The sequence below is a fragment of the Pelmatolapia mariae genome, linkage group LG10_11 (genome assembly GCF_036321145.2).
Source record: "Pelmatolapia mariae isolate MD_Pm_ZW linkage group LG10_11, Pm_UMD_F_2, whole genome shotgun sequence".
NCBI classification, from domain to species: Eukaryota; Metazoa; Chordata; class Actinopteri; order Cichliformes; family Cichlidae; genus Pelmatolapia; species Pelmatolapia mariae.
In genome coordinates this window covers 20951910-20971719 of record NC_086236.1, presented here as the reverse complement: position 1 = coordinate 20971719, position 19810 = coordinate 20951910, and the positions used below count along the sequence as shown (strand labels likewise).

General features: G+C 39.2%; 1 protein-coding gene across 1 annotated transcript; it reads left to right on the top strand.

Moving 5' to 3' along the window:
• Positions 1 to 12621: 12621 nt before the first annotated feature.
• On the top strand, positions 12622 to 17986 carry LOC134635335 (adhesion G-protein coupled receptor G2). Its single transcript, XM_063484728.2, has 13 exons — positions 12622 to 12949; positions 13037 to 13241; positions 13604 to 13760; positions 14453 to 14617; positions 14760 to 14882; positions 15202 to 15247; positions 15336 to 15439; positions 15538 to 15662; positions 15794 to 16165; positions 16277 to 16560; positions 17187 to 17288; positions 17612 to 17758; positions 17858 to 17986. The coding sequence occupies exons 1-13, from the start codon at positions 12622 to 12624 to the stop codon at positions 17959 to 17961; spliced, it is 2262 nt and encodes a 753-aa protein (XP_063340798.2). The 3' UTR covers positions 17962 to 17986.
• Positions 17987 to 19810: the final 1824 nt, after the last annotated feature.

Genomic DNA, 19810 nt, shown 5'->3' with positions numbered 1-19810 from the left:
CTCAGGCTTCACATTCTCTTTGCCTTGAACTTTATTGATATTTAGTGCATCACACTTTCAACTGAAGGCGCCCAGTGGAGCACTTATAAACAAGTTCATGTTTAATATCATCCTCACCGGACAGAAAATTGTGTGTAAAATTTGCAAAAACTTTAAAAATTTGCTGAATGTGTTGAATTTCAAAAACATTTCGTTTAAATGGTTTCAAAGTTAAGACTCGGGGGCCTTAAATCAGCCCAGCTAACACCCCAATGTAGCCCAATGGGAAAATGGACTTTTAATTGTATTTCCCCCAGGGCCATTCATACCACACCAAAGAAATTAAGTAATAGATAAACAGTACAATGAAAGAAAATTTCCCTTTTTGCAGTATCTACTTTAGAACTTTATGTTTTTTCTGTGGACTCACAGTGGGGGAAAAGGGATATTTTCTGTGAATTAACTGTTGTATAATTACAGTCTTAGCAATGATTTACAAAACATTTTCTTTAATTTTACACAATTATTTCTTAAAATTTAAGCCCAAAGACTCATGCTGACAGGTTTCTTTCATTTACTACAGCAGCATTTCTTTTTCATGTAGAAAAAGTCACCTCCTTTTGTTATATTAAGATATCTGAAGAATTAAATATGTTGTTAAACGTCTTTACCCCAACCTGAGTTTTTCCAATCTGCCCCACTTATGATCAAACTATAAGTTTGACATCCTGCTATAGATCCATATCTATTTGACAGTAGTGTGTTCTATTACTGACCACTGTGAATATCTTGAACACTCTCTGCAGATCAAACCAAAAACACTACAGCATGTTCAGGAGAACACAGCATTTGTTTTTCCTCAGAACTCCTGGCTCTTCAGGTGTCAAATGTGTGCCCTGTGTTAGTGACTTGGTATTAAAATCATGCAATCATACTTACACCTTCTCATGACCACAATATGAAACTCAATGGTCTTCACAGGTTGACACAAATTATAAAATAGACACATCTGACCTTACATGCAAATAAGGACTAAGTTGCAGGTTGCACACAGTCCTGAAAGCAACACAGGTTTTCTATACGAAATGAAATATCTTGGGTAATATCCAGTGCACAATAACTGCATGGAAATAAAAGAAAGACATTTTCAGCCACTCCCTTATTCACAAGGGGTCACAACAGCAAGCCATGCCGCATGTTTATTTTGGTGCAATTTACCTGACTACCTGATGTAACCCCAAAGGGCTTTGAGTCTCCAAGGCAATTGCATGGAAATATGTTAAATTTATTAGTGGATGTAGAATGTGAAGGGGAAAATGGAAAAGGTTCACTCAGTTGCATAACAGTGTGCTGTGGAACAGAAAGCCAGCAGGACACCAGACTGATAATACCTGCAATGGAAGAGCTCAGCGGGAGGCATCTTAATTCAAATTATGTCTAAATGTGACCATTAGATATTAAAGCTTTAACGTAAGAGCCAAAGCAATTTCTAAAAAAAAAAAAAAAAAAGCCCTTTGGTGTTTTTGCAGTAAAACATCTTGAGAAATATGCACTAATTTCCTCTTTTGGTGAGGAGCAACATAGATACTGCTCATTTCTGTATCTTTAGCACGATAGCTCAGCTTGGAAATGTATACCTAGCCAAGCAAAGACATTAAAAACAGGGGGAAGTAGCTAAAGGATAAAATAAAATCTGGCTAGCAACATCTCTAATATATATATAGCCACTCTCTTACAAGCTTCTCCAACTAGTATCACTGGGCATCTACTTTAATAAATAATACAGACATTGTTGCATTCTCAGTTAATTCTTTCCTGATCAAAGTTTTACATCTTTACATCTATCTATCTATCTATCTATCTATCTATCTATCTATCTATCTATCTATCTATCTATCTATCTATCTATCTATCTACCTACCTACCTACCTACCTACCTACCTACCTACCTATCTATCTATCTATCTATCTATCTATCTACCTACCTACCTACCTACCTACCTACCTACCTACCTATCTATCTATCTATCTATCTATCTATCTATCTATCTATCTATCTATCTATCTATCTATCTATCTATCTATCGATCTATCTAGTTTTATTGGGAACTAATAGTCTTTCAGCATCCAAAAGTATAGTTAATTTTGACTGACATGACATAAGCAAATGATAATGTTGTCGATGGCAGAGAATTGTATGAAAGCAACTGATACATGTCCAAGAGCATTTGCAATTTGTTCAGAGGAAGGAGAAATTGGTACCATAATGTGCACAAATGACTAAATGTTATGGCGGTTGCACTAATGGTTTTGAGAATTATTATTCTGATCTGAGAAAAGCACCAAAGCGACTAAGAAAAACTGTAAACACAAGCATGAGGCAGAACAGAGAAGGAAACAAGAGAGCGTGCTCACGTGGTGGTGTGTGACAGACAGACTCTGACAGACTGCTCACAGTCCTGAAAAACAGGCACTTACAGTGTAATGGTGCGTGACTTTTTTTTTTTTCGTAGCAGTCAGGGCCACAATGTTAGAGCCCTGCAGTGTTGTCCTGGAAACACTTTCAGTCGTGTCTATTACTGAAAACACAGGTTTATGACACACCCTGAGGCACACCTGTACTGACAAACAAAAAAGAAAAAGAAACACACAAATCTCTTCCTTCCAAAAACCTACAGGGAACTTTAAAGGCAGACGATCGGACTGTGTTATTATTTTTGGGTCTAGTTTTACAATCGGACAGCTTCCTCTTTGGGTGGTGTTGAAATGTTGAACCAAAGGTGCCAGAGCTGAAGAGAATGTATGTGACGTCCACCCGCTCACCTTGACGTCTCATGGGCGTGCCACGTGTGTCAGCTATTGATTGTGCATGAGAAAGTGGTGGAGAATTGACAAAGCACACAGCCGAGAGCACTGGCTAGATTTGTGGCTGTTAATGTTTGTTGTTGAACGTTTTACTTCGCCTATGGGAAGCTATGTTCCACGAAAATGAAGACAGAGTCATGAAGGATCCAAGGATTTCTTCAGGCAGATTTCCTTGCCAGCAAATATCTGCTCCTTTAGTAAGGTAAAGTGAGATGGTGGCGGTGGAGGTGGTGTTGGTGGCGGTGGATCTCCTTTTCCTTAATGTGGAGGGAAACACATCAACTCAGAAACAGCAGCTGGATCTGGTTTCAGTCAGGATTATTAATGCAGATCGTTCATACAGATACGGTCATATCTATAAATCACTTCCTTATGCGGCTGCAAACCTCTGATCTGCATCAAATAACATTAAAGTCATTTTTTCAATCACAGAATCGAATTATTTACATTTTTTTTATTTGCAAAGTAGTCACACATTTTTTAAGGACTGATGTTACTGGTTATATAAGAATATAGGAGAGGATGCACCTGATGTGCCAATAACAATGACGCTTTCCATGGATGTGAAAGAAGACATTTAGTTATACAGTCAGTCCACTTACTCACTGTTATTCTGCTTGTTATTTAAAAAAATAGGAGGCAAAGTTTAGAGAGTTGTACATGCAAATTATTTGCTGCCTAATAATAAGAGATTCAAATGAACGTGAAAAAAATAACTATTTACTCATGGTGTATGTACTCCATACATCATGTGCACTTTGAAGGTATTGAATTTGTTCTATTAGACCGCGCTCACTATTTTGAAATCGTTCAAGTGTTTCATTTGGCATTACTCATCTGTTAACAACCAGAACTGGAGATAAAACCTTTAAGACACATTTTAATTACAGCCTTTCAGCATTTGTTAGCATGGGTGTGATGGTAGGGCTTTTCTAGATTAGTATGACTCAGTCTGACTCTTTCTTCTGTCATATGTCAGAATAAATAGAATAAAGCTTTAGCCCCCTGTGTTTATTTACTAAACTTATTTATTAAGAACAGCTTTATTTGTTATGTAACAGGGTGAAGAAGCCAGGCTCCCTTATCAGATGTTTCCACTTGTTGCAGACACACCTGGTGGTCATCGTTGTCCTCTTAGCAGGTATGCTCTGACATCAGCTGTGACACAGAAGACATGAAAAAACATGAAGACAATTGAGCGGAGGCGGCTGTTTAGTGGACCAACAGCTTTGAACCTCTAATTATAACCTGCAATGCATGGCATGCGCGCACACTCACATACAGTACGCACACAAATACCTTGAACTCTTTCATAATATACTGTAACCTGTTAGTCTAGTTTTGCTTATTAGTCATACAAAAGACTGCTATTCTGAGAAAGGCACAAATGGAGAAGACTAAAAAAGACCACACAGAGAACAGGAAGTGAGGGAATGGAAATGTATTTCAATGACTTTGTGCAACTACCATAAAGTGCATTGATTTTTAAAGAAGTGTTCTGTTTTTTTAAAAACAGAGTTTATGTGCTGAAAAATAGAGTGATTTCAGAATTCCTATTTTCCAGCGTGTAGGATTTAGAAACCACATTAGGAACTCTGAATTCATACGCTGAAACTGGATCATATTAATGTCCATCAACGTGGTGTCTAGTGTTCAATACACACGATTGGCTTTTGGTCCCAAAGCTCTCCATGAAGTTGTCAACAGTGGTAACTGAGAACTTTTTTCTTTTCCAATCAGGGCAAGCCTCCTGCAACCAGACCACTACAACTCCTTCCCCTTTTACTGTTTCTACTACAGCTCCACAAATACCAGGTAAATGAACCCTGATAAAATCTGCTCACCCCTTGGCTTTTTAGGAAAAACGTTTGTTTTATCTGTGTTACTGATTTGTATGTCACTCAGTGAGATCAGTGTTTGATCTTCAAGCAAAACTTGAATACTTGGTTGACTTAGTACTTGGTTGAGAAACCCCTTGTTGGCAAGCACAGAGATAACAAGTTTACTGATAGCTGGTCACAAGGTTTGCACACACCTCAGGAAGGATTTGGGCCCACTCTGTCACAATATGCGGAGGCAGATTGTGTGGATTCTTTTATGTGAGGACCCATATGCAGACCACAGTGAGACGAAAACGGGAATTAACTAAAAGTGTGCCATTTATTAAGGCAGATACACCAAACGGGGGAAAAACATAAATAACAAACTAAACAGAGGTACGCCTGAACTGGGGAAACTAAGAAAACAAGACAAAACCAGAAACGCTAGATAAACCTTGGAAACACGGGAGGAACACAGAAGAGCTACGTGGGGGAAGCAGACGCGACAACAAAGGTCAGGGGAAAACTCACACTGTCAAGGACCTCAGTGTACACTTACGATAAGGACGCTGGAAGCAGACTCAATGTGCAGCCACTCAGAACTATGTACGGGTTTATTAATAAACAAAGCAACTTGATGAAAACAAGGGAACCAAAACTACAAACTCAAGCCAGAGAAAAACTGGGAACAGAAAGCCCTGGAGCGCCGTAATCTGGACCGTGGGAAAACTGCAACAGAAAGGAGAAACACAATTACTAGAGTACTGAGGAATGGTGCGTAACAGTCAGACAAAGTTAAACGTCAGGGCTTACGATTAGAGCCGGACCGTGAAACTCAGAGGGGGAAGAGTCCGTGGAGGGAGTCTGAGGAGGCAGGAACGAGGATGGGAGGCGAACAGGCACGGGGACAGGCAGGTGGCAGGATTCCAGCGCCGAACGTCGTTCTCCAGTAAATGCAGAACTTACGAAGAGCCTAGTTAACACGAGGGGTGACTAACGGACTGGCGAGGAGCAGCCGTCTGCGCCGGTTGAAATAGTCCCCTGGTGATTGCCTCGAATGGGATGCAGGTCTGTAGGAGATGGCGCAGCCCGAGGGTGTGGCCACCGCAGCATCCCGTGGGTCCCCAGACACTGAGCCACGACCATGACACACACAATATATACAGACAGGAGGTGATCAGGGGAAGTGGAAACACATGTGGAACACAGTTGATACAAATGAACATGTCGCCAAAGGGGAAGCAAAACTAAACACGCTGATCGTAGACCATGAGTCTGTCAAAATAAAGCAGCAAAAAGACAGACTAAGACACTCAGATTTAACAAGGGAACAGGGAAGTCGCAATGAGAGACGAGACATGGACATAACTATGAAACACATACAGAGGACATGACAGGCTGGGGAGAACACACATGACAGATGAGGTAGACCTGGCATGAGAAACAAGGGGAAACATGCAAACAAGAGGAGGAGATGAAAACAGAGGGAGAGAGGGAGCGTGCACACGACGGGAGACAAAGACATCATTGAGACACACAAAGGGCGAGGGAGACTTAAACACAGGGGGCATGACAGACTCATACTCTGAAGGGACGACACTATAACCAACATAGCGTGGAAGAAGCAGACATGGCAGGAACCTAAACAGACAAGAACAAAAAAAGCCCAGCTATGCCACTCCGTGACCTTAATATGCTTCTTTAGCCACACCTTTGTTCCTCTGCAGCATATTTTAAGTCACTGTCATGTTGGAAGTTCCATCCATGACCCGTCTTCAGTATTCTGGCTCAGGGAAGAAGGTTCTCAACCTAGGTTTTATGGTACATGACCCTGTCAATAGCCGCTCAATGCAGTGAAGTCCCCTGTACCTATAGCCCAAAGCATGATGTTTCCACCTCCATGCTTGACTGTGGGGAGATGTTCTTTGGGTCATACTCAGCATTTCTCTTCCCTTTTGGCTTCATCTGACCACAGCACTTTCTCCCGAGGCTTTTCTAAATTATTTAGGTGCTTATCCTCCGCCAGGATGATAATGTAGGTCTACAATATTGTCCCTGACGTCCTTTGACCGTTCTTTGGTTGTGCTCGTGATGGTGGAGAGGTTAAAATGAAAGAAACTGATTCTGTGTGCTTTATACACATAATGAATTGAGAGCAGGTGAATCTGCACTTGATTGATCGATGTATTGAAATCTGTGTGTCACATGGGAACGCAGTCAGTCTGCGGGAGCCGGAATTCTGGTTGGATAGTAGAAAAACATTTTATTTCTCTAAATGACATACAAATGAATTCATAACTTTTATGTAATTTTTAAATGTATTTATTTATTTAAAAATTTGAGGCTGTTCATTTTTTTTGCAAGTGAGCACTTACACTTCAAGCAGGGGATCAAATAATTATTTCCCCCACTGTAGTTGACTTGTACAGCTAATGGTATTTAAGTAAATTAGGCTAAATAAACATACAAAAAATTCTCAAAACTTGGGCACATTTTTGAATGGCCTGTTAAAATTAACCACCATGAAAGCCATATAATTTGATATGTAACAGAACAAAAGTGCTCCAAATGGCAAGAACAACACAAATAAGCTAACTATCTAAAACTCCACCCCTGTTAAAATTACCACAGAGCAGAATATTAGCCATGGAAATTAAATATATAGTTTGACATTTAAAATGAGCAGCCAGCTTCAGGTGGCTATGTGAGTCACTTCATTTTTGGTACTTCTATTTTTGGCTCCCTGTCTCAGCCCTTAGATTGCCTCTTTGTTACAAGCAGCTGGTATGTTGTCCTCTGTTATAGAGTTTAGCAACTTTTGCCAATGATTCTCTTTGCTTTGTAATGCAGTATACTACTTTGTTGACATTACGGTGGATGTCACTGGACAGAGCAAGAACGAATCTGAAATCATTGCCTGGGTATGTAACATGTACGACAGCAGGCTTATTAAAACACCAGATGTAATGCTTAAATTCTGTCAGCAAACCGTATGCTCTTTTCCTCAGCTCAAGCAGGTTTTCAGCACCAAACTGGAGAACTGCGTGCCTCCAAACCCTCCAGAAACTACTGCCACACCGACCTCCCCACAAACTACACCTGCAAGTACTGTCAATGAGACAACACAAGTGGCCTCATCAACACTGAACGCTTACAACAGCACAACAACTGCAGTAACCATATTACAGAGCAATAGTACAGGTGCAACATCCACAGCCTTAGAAGGCAACAGCACTACAGCAGCGACACCCACGGGAAGCAACAACTTCACATCCACTGCAACAACATTACAAGGCAATGGGACAACTACAGCAGCAACAACAACAGGAGGCAACTTCACAATCACTGCAACAACATTACAAGGCAATGGGACAACTACAGCAGCAACAACAACAGGAGGCAACTTCACAATCACTGCAACAACATTACAAGGCAATGGGACAACTACAGCAGCAACAACAACAGGAGGCAACTTCACAATCACTGCAACAACATTACAAGGCAATGGGACAACTACAGCAGCAACAACAACAGGAGGCAACTTCACAACCACTGCAACAACATTACAAGGCAATGGGACAACTACAACAGCAACACCAACGGGAGGCAACTTCACAACCACTGCAACAACATTACAAAGCAACAGGACAACTACAACAGCGAAACCCACAGGAGGCAACAACTTCACAACCAGTGCAACAACATCACAAAACAACAGAAAACGGAAAAGAAGCTTGATACGTGTAGCTCGGGACGTTAGTGGCAATGGGACACAAAGCAGGTATGAGTGCAACTATTTCTATCTAATAAATGAACAGATGGAAAATGAGATTATGAATTTTCATGGAGCATTTTCTGTAATATATTGTGGCAACTGTGTTGTCGAACCCACACTGTGAAGATTTGTTACGTTTATCATTTAAGGTGAGACTACATTCAAAGTTATTGTACTTTTGTATTTTTAAAATGTGTTTTTATTGTTATTTCATTTTTGACTTTTTGTTTTAAATCAGTTTAGTTTCACTTAGTTTTTTTGTTTTTTCATTTCAGTTTAGTTTTTCTAAAAATATTTTGTTTTAGTTTAGTTTTTATTAATTTCATTGTTAGTTTAACATTTTTACCAAACTAAAAAAAGCTCAAACTAAGGATATTTTTATTTTATTTTAGTTCGTTTTCCAAGTTAACAAAATCTTTTCAGCTAGTTTTTCATTTTTTACTTTTATTCTAGTCATGTTATAGTTTATTATTGTTAACAAAAAGGTTTTTTCACACCTGCTTTTACTTTAGTTTTAGTTTCGTTTTAACTTTATTTCCTTTGCTGACAGCAGCCAAAAGTTGCAGTTGATGAGATGCCTGCACACTGAATTTCCAATATTTTCTCCTCTTGAATCCCCTTGAATAAGCATTAAGCAAAATAAGCAACGCTTGTTTGACTTTTTCATAAAGCTGGAGATCATATGAGCAGTTGCACAATCAGTACTAATGCCACTGAGATGACTAATCACATCAGTTATTCTTGACACCCATTAACGTTATCTCCATTTACTTTTCAGTTTGAACACTAATGTCATAAATACAACGGGCCTATTTCAAGTGAGTGAGCACTTAATTGTATCTGTAGGTTTCTGTAAATAAAAAAAGATCACATGAATTTAGCCTGATTTGTGTTTTACCAGGGAATGGAAGTGTCATGTGTGACAAAAACTGAAATAAGGTAAGTGAAGTAAAGACATTCAAGTCATTGAAATAAGCTTATCTCACGATCCCTACATTAACACTGATCTTATGCTGCAGAAACACCACGTGCTCTGTGATGCTGAAGCTGAGTCAGGCGGTGTCTTCATGTTGTATCCTCCGCACTCTCTGCGCAGCCACTAACACTTCATCTGATTTTTACGTGCTGGGGAAAAAGGCAGATAGAGTGGGTGAGTGATGCATAGTTACCTACCTGATACGTTTGCAGGATGTTATAAAAGTAGCAATGTAATAAATCCTCTGTGTCGCTTAACAGGTCAGCTTCAAAATGTGTGCAATAACAGCAGCGCAGTGGAAAACAGCTGCATTTATACTGGTCAAGACAACGCAGCATGGTAAGATCCTCAGTACGGGCAGTCTGTGCTTTCCCAAGTGCTAAATGTTAACTGATTAATTAAAGATAAATTCTACTTTTTAAATTCATACTTTAGTTATGTGAAAGTTCATGTTTGTTTGTTTGTTTGTTTTTTACAGTAATGAGTCTGCAGCTGCATATGTGGTTCCACCAAGTAATTCAACTAACTGCAGTGCAGGTGAGCTCTAAAATATTCAATGTAAGCATAGTTAAGCTCAGTTTCAATGGACCAACCATGAAAACAAACAAAAAACATCATTGCATCAATACATGAATTAGACTGTTACTGTTACTGAAACCTGATGAAGCAACACACTTGTGTTGAAAGACACCAGGAAGTACTTCAGGGCATGTCAGGAAACACACATTTCAAAAGAATAATATTAATTAAGTCTCAGTTCCATTACAGTTAACATTATACCTGGATACCAAATCGTGTGGACACGCTATAGAGCACTTGAGGATTATATAGGATTAATTGTTCTGTGAGTGTTTTAGAAGATGCCTAAAATAGAAAATGGTTAAAAACCCTGTTCTGTACAAAGAATCTGGTTAATTTAGCTTATCATAATAACTGGAAACATAAAGAAACTCATTAAGCCTTTGATTGTATGCCAGGTTAGCCTCCAGCTCGGGGTTGCTTCATGCTTGCAATACAGACTGTGCCAATTAAAAAATGAATAAATAAAATTGTCCATCCATCCATCCATAAATAAAATTGTAAAAAAGCAAAATGCACAAGATTCTTCTAAATATTTTTTCTAAATGTATTTTTCCCCTAAAGTGTAAAAGTAGAGTCTTGAAGGTGCCTTGATTTGATCCACACTGTAAACCATCATGCTTTGACTTTGTTTCAGGCAACATCACCACAATCAACTGCAACTGCTCCGACTACTGCAGTGGATCAGGTTAGTGTGATGTCACCTATCAAAACCATTTGCATTATGACGTAAATCACACAGTCTGAAAGCTTGGTGACTTGATTATCTTTCCTTTTTTTGTTTCTTTGTTTTTTAGATGCATTCTACACTTTTAACGTTTCCATACAAGATCCCAATATAAACTATTTAAATGTCACCAACCTGGTAATCTTCCATTCACACAGAATACAAATACACATAAATAAACAAATCACTAATGTAAAAAATTATATGAATAAATTCTTGGAGCATCAATTAATCATTAATATCTTCAACTTTAACAGATTTCTCAGCTGCGACAGCTTCCACCTTGCTCTTCAAGTGCAGTGTAAGTTTTGTTTTTTGTCACCAGTTTTTAAATAAATAAATACCTTTTTATCACATGTAAAAAGATAATAATAATAATGGTAAATGGTAAATGGCCTGTATTTGTATAGCGCTTTTCCAGTCCCTAAGGACCCCAAAGCGCTTTACACAACCAGTCATCCACCCATTCACGCACACATTCACACACTGGTGATGGCAAGCTACATTGTAGCCACAGACACCCTGGGGCGCACTGACAGGGTAATAATAATAATCTTGTAATATTCCCTTGCAGAGGTCTATGTCCAGTATCCATTAATGCATCTGAGTACAAGGTATTCAACCACCAAATTATGATATTATTGCCTTCATATTTTCTGTCTCTGTTATGATGATTTAGAACAAAAGCAAGTTTTCAAAATGTAAGTAAGGCATTTAGGTTGTATTAGGGAAAAATATAAAGTGGGTAGGATCAGAAATATCATCTTAGTCACCTTCAGGCGAACCTTGTTTTAAATTGGAGCGCTACAAAAAAAATGACTTAAACTGAATTTCATTTTTTTTATTTGACTTAAAGGAGATACAGTAAAAACATTGTTATGTATTCATCTAGATTAACGTCTTTTGAGTTGTTCATTTTTGAGGATATCAGCTGTAGAGATGTCTTTTTGTCAGTAATGTCTTTTTGAAATTTGACAGTGGTTACCCCAAAAATACTCCAGTTTCACATGACAAGAAACTCACCATGTAATGGCATCCCACAGGAAAAATATAGTTTATGTCCAAAGGAATTTGCATTTCATGTGTTATCATTATACTAACACGTTAAAAATGTTTTAGTAGTTTCCTTTATTACATTCATTTAAACGTATTTTTCTAAAACTGACATTTCTACACAGGACGCAAACGTAGCATGTGCGAACACGTCAACAAAGTGAGTCCAGTTATGTTATTTCAGAACATTTGTCTAAAACTCACATTAAATCTCCCTGATGCATCTGTTGCATTTGAACACTAGGCTGAAATTGTTGTTGTTGTCTTTTTGTTTTTTCACTTATAGCCTTCAAAGCTGTAGCGTGATTTTGGCCTTTGCCCATGAGGTCCCCGTCTGTGATGTAGCAAATGCTGTGGTGTATCTGCTTCAGTCTAAGAAACAAATCAGTTTCAACGGGCATGTGATCCGAGCGGGTGTGTATACTAACCAAAATAAAACAAGATGAGGACTGAAATATCAGCTCAAGCAGTCAAAAGATAAATGTCGACTTGTGCTGCAAAGCTTCTCATTGGTGCTTTTGTGCTTCCACAGCAATTTGTGGAAATTTACAAGCCAATGTCAGCCTGCAGTCTGAGTTCACATGGGTCAGCACTGACATAAAGCCTGCAGATTTCTGTGCTGCATCACAGTCTAACAGCCTCACTTGGTTTGTATGACCTTAATATCCTGCACACTAACCAAATTTATACAAAATGTGCTGCAGCAGATCAAAAGGATCCAAAGTAAAATGTTACTTCTTTATTTCTTTTTAATAGTCAAAAACAAAACAATGTGGTTATGCAGCTGCAGGACAGTTGTGATCTTCAAAACGTGTCTACCACCACAGCCAACCCAAATGTGACAACCATGCAACCGAACAGCACTGCCACCAGCACCACCAACAACAGCACCACTACCACCAGCACTGCTAACAGCACTTCAATTGCTGTAAATGCAACTTCAATGCCGCTGAATACAACACAAGGAGTGAATCTAACCACCACCACCAGTGCTGCTAATGTCTCAGTGCCAGCAACAGTCAACACTACTACAACTACAACTGTCACTACCGCTAACAACTCAAGTACGGGTAACACAACTACAACCAAGTCGCCTATACTCACCGTTACTACAGCCACCACAAATCCGAACACTTCTGTGACCACAACTGGAAGTACAACAACAAATTCGACAGGTTTGTGATCACTTCAGTTTCGTGCACAACTCTGTTGCAATGCTTTCCTTAGCATAGCGTCACTGTCTCCTCAAATTGTGTTGACAGCAGCTGAAGCCAAAGCCAACGCACTGCTTGACCAGACGAAAGACGTGTCCAAACTGAACTCCAGCCAGGTGAATCAGCTGGTGTCTCAGCTCGAGGCTCTGTTATCAGGCCCAAATGTCAGCATAGGGCTGGGGAACACGTCAGTCAACATTGTCAGCAATCTCCTGGGTGCTTCTCCATCTGTGCTGTCAGAGTCCTCCAACAGGTTACAGATTTATTTATTTATTTATTTATTGTGGTCTTTTTACATTATTATTTCATGGGGTGGACAATGCATTTGACCCATACTGTTTTTATTTACTGTTCAAAGTTGAAATCTTGTGATAATCAACTCATTTAGAAACAAACTAATCAATACAAGGTTCAAGAGCATTTTCACAACAATAACCAGATATAGGCTCTAAAGAACACCAACAAAACCCCAGTTTTCCTCTTTCATCCATAGGAGGACAAAACACCTCAATTGCAACTCTTATTTTCATCTTCTTTTTTTTACCCAATAATATTGCTTCTTGTTGTAATTAAGGAAATGACATGTACTATTATTTATTCATTTATTCTCACCAGGATAATAGGGATCGTTGATACAGTGGGGCTCAAGCTGGTTGTTGGAGGGACGGCTCAGACCATTTTGTCCCCGGCTGTTGCTCTGTCAGTGAAACCAGCAGATGGCGCCAACTTTCAGAAAACAACTTTTTCCATCTCAAGCCCCACCAATGTGGAGGTAGGGAAGAATAACTTTCACTTTTGTACAAGTGCTTTGTGTCTCATATAACACAGCATTTCCAGCTTTGTCTAGAGAAGCCTGTAGAAGATATTTAGTGCCTTTTTACTGTCGATTTAATTTTTTATGGTTATTTTAATAGGGAGGTTGGAGTAATTGTTTTAGGTTGTAATTGGCATATTTAAAAGAAGAAGAAGAATATACTAACTCAGATTTTGTGTATTTTGTGTATTTGCATGTGTAGTTCAGATTAAACTAAATTTAAAACTACATTTATTTATTTCAGCTTTTCAGAGTAAAATGGTTCAGTCAAAAACAGGATCAATTCATAAAATACAACAAATTGGTTTAATCGTGTGACCTGTTTTTGCTTTTAAAAACACAACCAGGTGATCTAGGTCAGAAATTCTGACGGTTTCTTTTCCTCACAATGACATGACATGATTTGTCAGTAAATCCCTGGATTACACTTGTGAATGTGGGTGTAATACTAAATGTTTCGAAGAATAAGCAGCCATTTTGTCACTATTTGGAAGAGCAAAGCTGCTCCTCCAAATAGTGATCTCTAGTAGAGAGACGCCAGTTGCCCCAAATAGAAAACAGGGTAAAGAAAACAAACAAACAAACAAACAAACAAAAAACAACTCTCGGATGATTGAGTCTGTTAAGCTCGAGGTCCATGTGTGTTACAGGTCCGTGGGATTCCCAGACTGAGAAGGAGCGTGACAACAAACTCCTCGACCCCTCAGGGCTCCGTCACGCTGCCTGCCTCTCTCACTCAGAATCTCACATCTCAGGAACAGCAGCAGGTCTCCAGAGTTCAGTTCAATTTCTACCAGAAGAGCACTGTATTCCAGGTCTGACAGTTCAACCAGCAGCCCCTTTCTTATTCACCAATAACAAAAACGCCAACTTACATTATTTTTAATGTAGTGTTTTAAATCTGATACTTACACACTCTTTACAAACTTGTTTTGTTGTCTCTAAATGGCTACACAGGACAAATCCCTGGGAGTACGCAGGCTTAATAGCGGGATCCTAGGAGCAAGTGTCGCCAATCTGTCAATCTCAGGACTGCAAGACAATGTTATAATCACCCTAAAAAACCAAGAGCCTATTCCGGTAAGCCTGGTTTCACCAACTGTTATTTAAAGGCAAATTAAAAGGCAATGGTTGTGTCCTCATAGAGAAATTTACTTCTGGAGGAAGCATTGCCTAAGGGCTTCGGCTACAGGTTTAACCAGACAAACCAAGCCAGTTTGTGGCAGCGCACACATGCCGGAGCTATACGACCGAGCTACACATGTATGTGTGGTTAAATGTAGCAGCAATAGGCCACAAACATGCTGTAAAAGCAACACATCCTTAACAGAGAGAGAGAGATAGAGAGAAAACTATCATGTGCAATTAGAGATGATAAACTCTTTTTCTCAAATTACAGGCAAATTATGTGGCAACGTGTGTTTTCTGGGACTTTGCATTAAATGGTAAGTTGTCCAGCCATGAGTTAAGAACTTCAGTGAACACAAACAGACATGTGTAAAAACACGACTCATTTTTGTTTTCTGCCCACAGATGGATCGGGTGGCTGGAGTTCAAATGGCTGTTCTGTCCAAAATAGCACAGACAGTGAGACAATTTGTGGCTGCAACCATTTAACCAGTTTTGCCATCCTGCTGGTAAGATCATCAAAATACATTTTGTCATGTATGTTGTCATGTTTGGTTATTTATTCATTAGAATAATAACACTTTTGGGGGGCATCTCTTTCATAAAGGACCTCTCCAGGCAGCCTATAACCAGTAGTGTCCAGAGCACCATCCTTACCTTTATCACGTACATTGGCTGTGGAATCTCTGCTATCTTCCTGGCTGTCACCATCCTCACCTACTTGGCCTTTGGGTACGTATAGAAATCCAGAGAATAGATGATCTAGATCTGTTATTCATTACTTATTGCTAAAGCTCTATGCATTTTTGTTTGCTCACTGAGGTATTTTTTTACATGTTGTCATCATAATTTCGCATCCACAGCAAGTTGCGCAAAGACATCCCATCCAAAATCCTGATCCAGCTGTGCTTTGCGCTGCTCCTGCTGAATCTGGTCTTCCTGGTGGACGCCTGGCTGTCGCTCTACCCAGACGCCGTGGGCCTTTGCATTTCCACTGCCTGGTTCCTTCACTACTTCTTGCTAGCTGCCTTCACATGGATGGGTCTTGAGGCAGTCCACATGTACGTGGCACTTGTGAAAGTCTTCAACGTCAATGTATCGCACTACATGCTGAAGTACTCGCTGGCTGGCTGGGGTATCCCGATGATCGTGGTCATTATTGTCATTGCAATTGACAAAAACAACTACGGTCTTGTTTCCTATGGAAAGTTTAGTGATGGCACTACTGATGAGTTGTGAGTACTTTATTTGTAATCTCATTATTGCACATTATCCTACATAAAATCCATGAAATAAAACCTCAGAACAATAAGCCAACCTTTAATTCTCCTCCGACTCTCCCACAGCTGCTGGCTGAAAAATGACATCGCCTTCTACGTGGCAGTGGTGGCGTATTTCTGCGTCATTTTTATATTTAACTTCATCATGTTTATTGTAGTTATGGTCCAGCTGTGCCGGATAAAAAGACAAAACCCTCAAAATCTCCAGCACCGCAGCACACTGCAGGATGTGCGCAGTGTGTTGGGGATAACCATCCTGCTAGGCCTCACGTGGGGCTTTGCCTTTTTTGCCTGGGGGCCGGTTAACCTGGCGTTCATGTACCTCTTTGCCATCTTTAACTCCCTGCAAGGTGAGCTGACATTTTCTGAGCTGGTTTGTGAAATAATGGCGATTTCACTAAAATCTGGTCAGTTTTTACTCTGCGACAAATACCTGGGATGATACAGTTAAACGACCGAAACTTATTGTGCGCTATGTGACTATACGTTATTATCAATATGCAGTTTTCATTGTCACGCACATACCATGTTGTACAACCAAATATTTGTAACCATCCCTTTTTTTGGGGGGCTTTGGTAAATAATCCCAAATAGTAATGCATTAAAACTAACATTGTGTGGAAGCTATTTCTATACCTAACTATTTTAAACCAGTGAATTTCCAGTGTTTGGAAATAAGGCACATGCTGTAAAATGTCAGTTGCCATGCCTACAAAAAAATGTGTCTACAAATTAACAGTGGGCTAAATTTAAAGAGAAGAATCATGCTGTACTAGAGAGTTTACATAGTAATTCTGCTGTTTTCCTTTCTTTTGTCCTCAATTTTAACCAGTTTTTATTGACGTCATCCTCTTCTCTTATTTTAACAACAAAAATACAATCACATCTTTTTCTCTAATTGGTTTTTAAATGCTCCTCTAAGTAACATTGTACTGCACTGTGAAACGTGGCATTAACAAACACGCTTGTTTTGTAGGTTTCTTTATATTCGTGTTCCACTGTGCAGTGAAGGAAACCGTGAGGAGGCAGTGGAGGATCTATCTGTGCTGCGGCAAAATGAGACTATCAGAGAACTCAGGTTAGCGGTGTTCGTTTTATACTGTGTGCCTCAAACTGGTGAAGGTTACTCCTTTATTTGGTTTCTAACTCATTTAAGAAATAAGTTTACCGACGGTGTTAGCTGAATTGGTAACTCTAACTTGTCCATAGGTGAATGTGAGTTCAAATGGTTGCCTGTCTCTATGTGTTAGTCATGCAACAGACTGGTGACCTGTCCGTACCCTGCCACCTGCCCTAAGACAGCTGGGATAGGCTCAAGCAGAAGAGAATGGATGGACTGTGCGATAATTGCAATTCACAATCACGTTTACCTTCATCATGTGGGTCTTTTTCTTTTAACAGAATGGAGTCGCACTGCAACACAGAAGACTGCAAAGAAGTCATCGCTGACCAACAACACATCTCTTCATTCCAGTACCTCACGTGGCAATAACTCTTCCAGCTCCTCTTTCCTCAATAGTGACATTTCAGAACAGAGTGATGGGATTGGTACGAACTGACGTTTTTGCATTTCTTCTGTCATTGCTGCAACTCTTAGAATATATCAATTTCCATTTTAGAAATAATGACAGTAGCACTGTTTTACAGGTAGTCCATATGCAGACAGAGTAATCACAGCAGATGAAGACTCAAATATGGATGTGGTCCTCAACGAGATCAACATGCGGCACAGACACTCACAAACTTCTTGATAGTGGAGGGACAAAGCCACCTCTCTCAGCGCTCTTTATATATATATATATATATATATATATATATATATATATATTTGTACAGTATAATGTAACTGAACAGAGTAATTTATGTACAAGCTATCTGCAGGCCATATGTATTAGCTAAATCACTTTATAAATGAAACTTACTGTTTTAACATCTTATTTCCCCTATTGTATTCTTACAGATATTCTGAACACTAAAGTATTATATATTATTTATATTCAAAAAGTAAATTACTTTTCACTAATGTAACCCACTAAATCTTTCACACAGACCTACATTTCTAATAAAAAAATTAAATTAATAACAAAGATTTCACTTTTAAAACAGTGTTGAAATGTATGTATGCTTACGTAATTGCTCTAATGGACTAACATACAAATTTAAAAGCACCTAGAGTAAAGTAAGATGTTTTGATGTGTCACAGCAGGGGAAGCATAGCTGTATTAATCATGCTGCATTTCCAGTTAGCGTCCAAGAGAGCCACGACAATAGAAAACAGCATGCACTAAAGCAGGATGTCTGGAAAAGCCATTGGAGCGTTTACCCTTGATACAAAACTTTAGATTCCTCCACTGATCGGATATTTGGCGGCACACATACTGTCTTTTACATTCAAGTGAAATTAAAGTTTTCACTGGTCTCTATTGCAGTGCTGTGAAAAGTCCAACCTTACTGCTTCCAAAGAAACTAATAGGGCAAATATCAGCCAGATACTATGAATCAAATGCACTTGATTAACTGGTCATCAGAAAGTGTGAACACCTTCATTAAAGCAGAAGCTAGGGCTCTTTGCTGGTGGGGCAAAAACACTCAGACTCTACAGGCGTCGGTATGTTCAGGTAATGACAGTACAGTTAGAAAAAAGTCTGAACCAGTATGACTTGTTTGGAAGAGTTGCTGAGAGGAAGTGTGTTCTCTAGAAAAAGAATACAGCAACACAGCTTAGGTTTGCAAAGTTGCATCTGGGGAAAAAAAACAAAAAACCCCACAAGATTTCTGTCCTTTGGTGCTAATACGCTGTGTTTGGTTTTCACCAGAGATGGCACTGTGTGTTATGGCCAAATACCTCATACCATTGTCAAGTACGCTGGTGGAAGGGTGATGATTTGGGCTTGTTTTGCAGCTACAGTACCTTTGAGTCAAATATGATATCCTCTGCATATGTTCAGGACAATAGAATAGAATACAGTAGAATAATGAATTGAAATCTAATCTAAGGAAGTATTCAGCAACAGCAAAGATGGTAGTAGAAGTAAAAGTTCCCTGGAGGGACCTCCCAGCAAATTCCTCCCAATGTCAGACCATGCAATACTCAAACTGTGAGAGAACCTAAAAAAACAAAAACAAAAAACGGACTCTAGCATTTAACATGCTGAGGCCTGTAAAGACTGAACAAGTATGGCTTGTTTGGAAACATTGCTAGCAGAAAACTTTCTCTGTAAAAAGAAAATGGCAGCACATGTTAGGTTTGCAAAGTTCCATTTGAATGAATAATAAGAGTTCTGGAATAACAATTCTGTATACAGTACCAGAGTACTCTGGAGTCAAAAAAACAGATAACCCAGTAGTTAACTAGTGAAGTTTAAATGGTACACCAGTTAAATTAAACCAGTTGGTAGTTACTGATCTTATTTACCTGAGTTTTCCTAACACACCACTGAATACAACAGTCATGTAGCTTCAGCTAGAGTCTGTAATCATTTGATTATTTATTTATTTTTTTTTTAAGTGTAAGAGTAGTCAAATCACTTTTAAGAAACAAGACTTGAGAAGGGATGAAAGTGAAGATGGTTAATCTTATAGCCTCATGCCACAGAATGA